Source organism: Anneissia japonica, unplaced genomic scaffold, assembly GCF_011630105.1.
Source record: "Anneissia japonica isolate Jap-2015-1 unplaced genomic scaffold, ASM1163010v1 scaffold288214_len167563_cov143, whole genome shotgun sequence".
NCBI lineage: Eukaryota > Metazoa > Echinodermata > Crinoidea > Comatulida > Comatulidae > Anneissia > Anneissia japonica.
In genome coordinates, this window is record NW_022702782.1 from 162,665 (window position 1) to 167,666 (window position 5,002).

Genomic DNA, 5,002 nt, shown 5'->3' on the forward strand with positions numbered 1-5,002 from the left:
ATATATGTATGAAAACATTCATGAGTCATGCTGAGGAGGACCAGAGGTCAGGTCGAAATATTCATGTTTAAATAAAATAGTTTCTAAAAATCTACTGCACTATGGTATATCAACTGTTTGATAGCAAGAATTTGAAGGTTGAAGTCCAGCCACTTTTCATGCAACTGTTTGGCCTATCATTGTTTATCTATTTTACTGGCTTTTAATTATTGTATTACCTGGCTCTTCTTGTTTTGGGGTTTTTCCCAATATATCTATATAGTCTTGGTATGCTACAGGCTTATGCCTATTCAAAAGGTTATGATATACCCACGTATGCCTACCACATATCCGCCGTATTTCCTTACAAACTTTAGCGTTAACGTCTGGAAATCCTCTGGTGTCGATAAACTTCATTGAAGGACTGATGTCAGCAGGTTGCATCTCAGATGTATGACCTCCCATAGCTGCTGTTTTTTTGCAGCTTGGAAATATTATTTTGAACTCCGTTGACGTTTCATAGCCAAGAACCCACAGTAGGTTGTTCAAAAATGAGCTTTTGCCCGCACTGAACGGTCCGAATACGCCAATTCTAGCCAATTTTGGAAAGTCATCGGGCAATTGCTTTCCTATAGTATGTTTATCGATCCTGCTTCCTGGTGTATAATTCAGAAGAAAATTCAAAAGCTGTGTGAATTTCAACACCGCATCAGAAGAACGGTTGCCTTCCCCTTGATCTGGCATATCTCACCCGTATACAGTATAGAAATTGAATAACTAGACACACCGTTAATTTCACTTCTTATGGCTTCAATATTCATGAATGACATTAAGCTATGCTTTACTAATTTCTACTACTGTATTAACAGGAAGTTATCATGAGGCATCCATACCGGCGAACTTTGAACTAATTGTTTGTAGGCTACTGTAGGCATACGTGTGTTATTTTTGTCTCAGGTGAAACGAAACGAAGACGGTACTACCACACAAGATTTTAGTTTTATATCCTTTTGAAATATTGTATACAGAATGGTAAGTAACTTCGAGATTTCTAAAGCACATTAATTGACAGATTGAATGAATATATCTCACATTGTATATCTAATTATTATTAGGTACTTTTGTGTAAAGCTAGAATTTTAATATGCTTCAATCTTATACTGTTATATTCAAACAATCAAGCAAGACAACATTACTGTAAGTTTAGGGCTACAATAATAATAGATAGATTTAAAGCGCAAATACACGGGGCCTCTCTAATGTTGTTAAAGAATGCTGTAGCAGGACCGTAATAACGTAGAGGATTCTATATCAGCTAAACAAAAAACGCTTCAAGAATAGATAGATATCTAAAGGAAACCCTTCTAAGTATAAAAGGTAAATATTTTGTGGTTCATTCAGCCCCACCCCCCACCACCAACCAGCTTCTCTGTATGTGGAAATCTTTGTAGGCCTATATGTCACTGGTTTTAGATAAGATCAAGGGTGGCTCCAGAATTTACCCAATGGGGCTGATTTCCTCAACGGGGACGGGGAGGGGGTGGGTTCCCAGGCGAGAGAAAAGTGGGCGTGGTCGGGCTTCTCAAAATTTCTCAAAGTGTTCCAGGGGAAAAATATGACATTTAGGGTTTCAAATGCTTACCTGTATTTAATCAGTTTTAGAGTCTACTAATATGTAGAAATTACATATACATTTTTTCTCCCCGAAAAAAAGGGGTGGGGAGAGGCTGGCCACGGCCCAGTGCGCCACCCCTGGATATGATCTCATGAATTAGGTAATAAATATAGGCTTATTAATAATTTACAGGCAGTGACATGTAACACTGGTGTAGGGTTGATTGTCAGGGAAGAGAGTAGTGCAGAGAAAACTCGATCGTTTACTTCGTTGATTCAAGACACGTTTCGGGAAAGGTCATGGGTTGTGAAAGACCCAGAAGATGTGTTTAAAGTAAACTGTGATGTTGCTATTTTTTGTGTCGACAAAAACCAAACTAACATGTTAAGAGGAACGGGTGTTTCTTCAGTTCCGGAATACATTAAACAGTTAAACAAGAAAATCGGTAAGCACCCAAATGGCAGTAAAACTGCTGGAAAACTGGTAGAAATTATATGAATAGTCAATTATATAAAACTAATTTCATAAATATATCAGATACATAAATGCAAACATTTTAAGAACATTTAAAGCTCATTATTATTATTATTATCATCAATATAATCATTATATTTCATTTTCATTTAGGCTTAATGAGATGCTCCCGGATACAATTTCATTTTTTTATACTTATCTGTAATGTTATGATAATTTGTAGGATTAAATATATTGATTTGTGATTGTGTGATTGTCATAATTGCACGCAACATTAATAATATGGATTAATACCGGGAAAGTCGTAATTGTTATTGGGAACACGGATGAGAAAGGGGATTTTATTTTTGTTGCATCAAATGGTTTTATTTATTAAAGTGTGATATTTAGTACGTTGCCTAAGCGTCATGTTGTGTGATTTTAATTCCGTGGGAATAATTTTGAATATCAATTTGAGTCACCATGCATGTTTGTCTAAAATTGGAACAAAGATGGAGTCTTCGATCGGCCAATGTTTGAAGGAATGTAGGTAAGAATGGCCCCGGAAAAAATGGCCCCGGAAAAAATGGCCCCGGAAAAAAATGGCCCCGGTAAGAATTACCCCCAGTAAAAATGGCCCCAAATGACAAGTAGGTAAAAATGGCCCCAATGAAAAAATTCAGTAATAGAAATTATATATTTTTTTTAAAATCTTCAAATATTTAAATACTGTACTAAGCAAGAATTGAATCAATAATAAATACAGTTACACAGCAGATGCAAATGTACTGAGAGATTATCAGAAAAACAACGGCCATTGAACATTTTTTGATAGTTGAAATAAGTTTTAAAAACGTTATTCCACTAACAAAGTAGAGGAATGACATAATATACAGTACTTCAACTACCAAAATATGCTACTCATAGATAACCACGAAATTCACTTTTGTTAAGTATCAAATGAAATAACTTTACATGTTATAAACAGTGCGAATAAACAGTAGTTAAAGCATGTGGATCAATTGTGTGTTTGAATGACAAGTTCATGTATGGGAAAAGGGAGGCTTACTTTGCTTCAACAAATGTTCTGCTTAGAGTTACTTCAAAGAAGTATTTGTTAATCAAATATTGTTTTTAAACTAAACTGAATAATTAGGAATACATTTATTTAAGCAACTTATTTAATTGCATACCTGGTTTCTACTCCCCGCCAAGTAAATTTAAGTGCCTAAAACTATACTAAATAATGTAAACTGAGATACTATATTATATACATAGTTATGTAAATATGCCAATTATGCTAAGAATTAAAATGTCGTGTAATTGTGAGAGTAAAGTAATTATGGTAGGATCAAATGGTATTGCTAAATCCCCAAAACCTCCTAAAACACACTGTAGAAAACCAAACAATTCAATTGTGATTGACTCACTTGGTATATCAATAAGAAAATTAAATATTTATAAGAACCTATTTTTGGTTAAAAGGTTGATTTTTTTTGGTGAAAAAATACTTGCAAATACACCACAATCCTCCAAACACACTGCGAACCTCATCCAAACCCTTTAATTAAGATTGTAGAACTCTCTGTTTATAAAAAACCAAAAATAATAATTTGATGTTCATATAAACTCATTGTTTGTGGGGTTTACCAATACCCAGATTGAATTTCTGGGAAATTGTGATTCCGCTTCCTTGAAATTGGCCACAAATAAATTATTTTAGTATTAATAAATGCATGATTTATGTTGATTTATTGATTATGTTGTTGCAAGTTTTTAACATTTAAATGGAAAAAAAATAAAAAGTGTTATTCATGGCTTTTTTTTATCTTTGAATATTTTATCATTGAATATGTAATTTCTGCAAAAAGTAAAATGTAAATGGCAATTTATTTAATGTTAGATTCCTTTTATTTTAAAAACTAAATTATTTCAGTTTATAAAAATGCATATATAATGATTTTTAAAAAATCAGTTTTAATACAGAATTTTATTATTGGGGCCATTTTTACCTACCTGTCATTTGGGGTCATTTTTACCGGGGCCATTTTTTCCTGGGCCATTTTTTCCGGGGCCATTCACACCGTTTGAAGTGATAACCGGTTGATAGATTCAGCTCAACTCAGCAACCTGAAGTCTGACATCGGTGGGTAAGACCACTTGAATGTCACCATGTCCTGCATTGCTGCTCATTTAAATTTTGTTTTATTCTTCTTTTTAAATTGGTTATTATGTCGTTGTTGTTAAGTGATTAGAGCTTTAGGCACTAATAATAGTAATAATAATAATGGACATTTATAAGGCGCTGGTATCCGCATGGTACCAGAGCCAAGCAAGGCAGAAAAAATACGAGAGTAAAAAAAAAGTGCGAAAAAGAGAGTAATTGATTGGTCGAACAGATGTTTCTTTAGTCTGAACTTGAGTAATATAATGATATTTTCTGCTGACCTGATGTGTATGGACGAAGAATTCCAAATTTTAGGAGTAGCAACAAAAAATGATCTTTTCCCCAGTTGTCCTTAGTATTATGTTCAGTTAGGAGGAGTTGATATAAATATTGATTTCATTATATTATTATTAGGTGGGTTAGGCGGATCTTTTATAAAACTAGACCTGTAGCTAACCTTGCATTTATTTGGGTTTAGTTTGAGGTGATTGTCCTTAGCCCGTATACCCAGGTTCCGGACATCAATCTCGATCTGGTTTTGGTCCATTTGCAGGACGGACCACTCAGTGGCGGCTCTAGGATATAAATTATGGGGGCTAAGATGTCCGACTGGGGGGTGGGGGGTGGCTAAGTGTTTATGGGTGTAACTATAGCGCGCAGTTTATCTGAGGGCCGAAAGCCAGGGGTGGGTATGGGAGGAGGGTTTCCTCTCAAAGCGAGATTTTTTCTTTCTTCTAGATGGCCAGAAATAGCTGGGATGGGAAAACTAGGCCTAGTATTTTATTTGG

At 34.7% G+C, this 5,002-nt stretch overlaps 1 protein-coding gene across 1 annotated transcript; it reads left to right on the plus strand.

Moving 5' to 3' along the window:
• Window positions 1-355: 355 nt before the first annotated feature.
• LOC117104023 lies at window positions 356-2,039 on the plus strand (the record flags this gene model as incomplete). Its single annotated transcript, XM_033244672.1, is given in 2 exon segments — window positions 356-1,011; window positions 1,787-2,039. Coding segments are annotated over 2 exon segments (256 nt in total), but the record flags the coding sequence as incomplete, so codon positions are not given.
• Window positions 2,040-5,002: the final 2,963 nt, after the last annotated feature.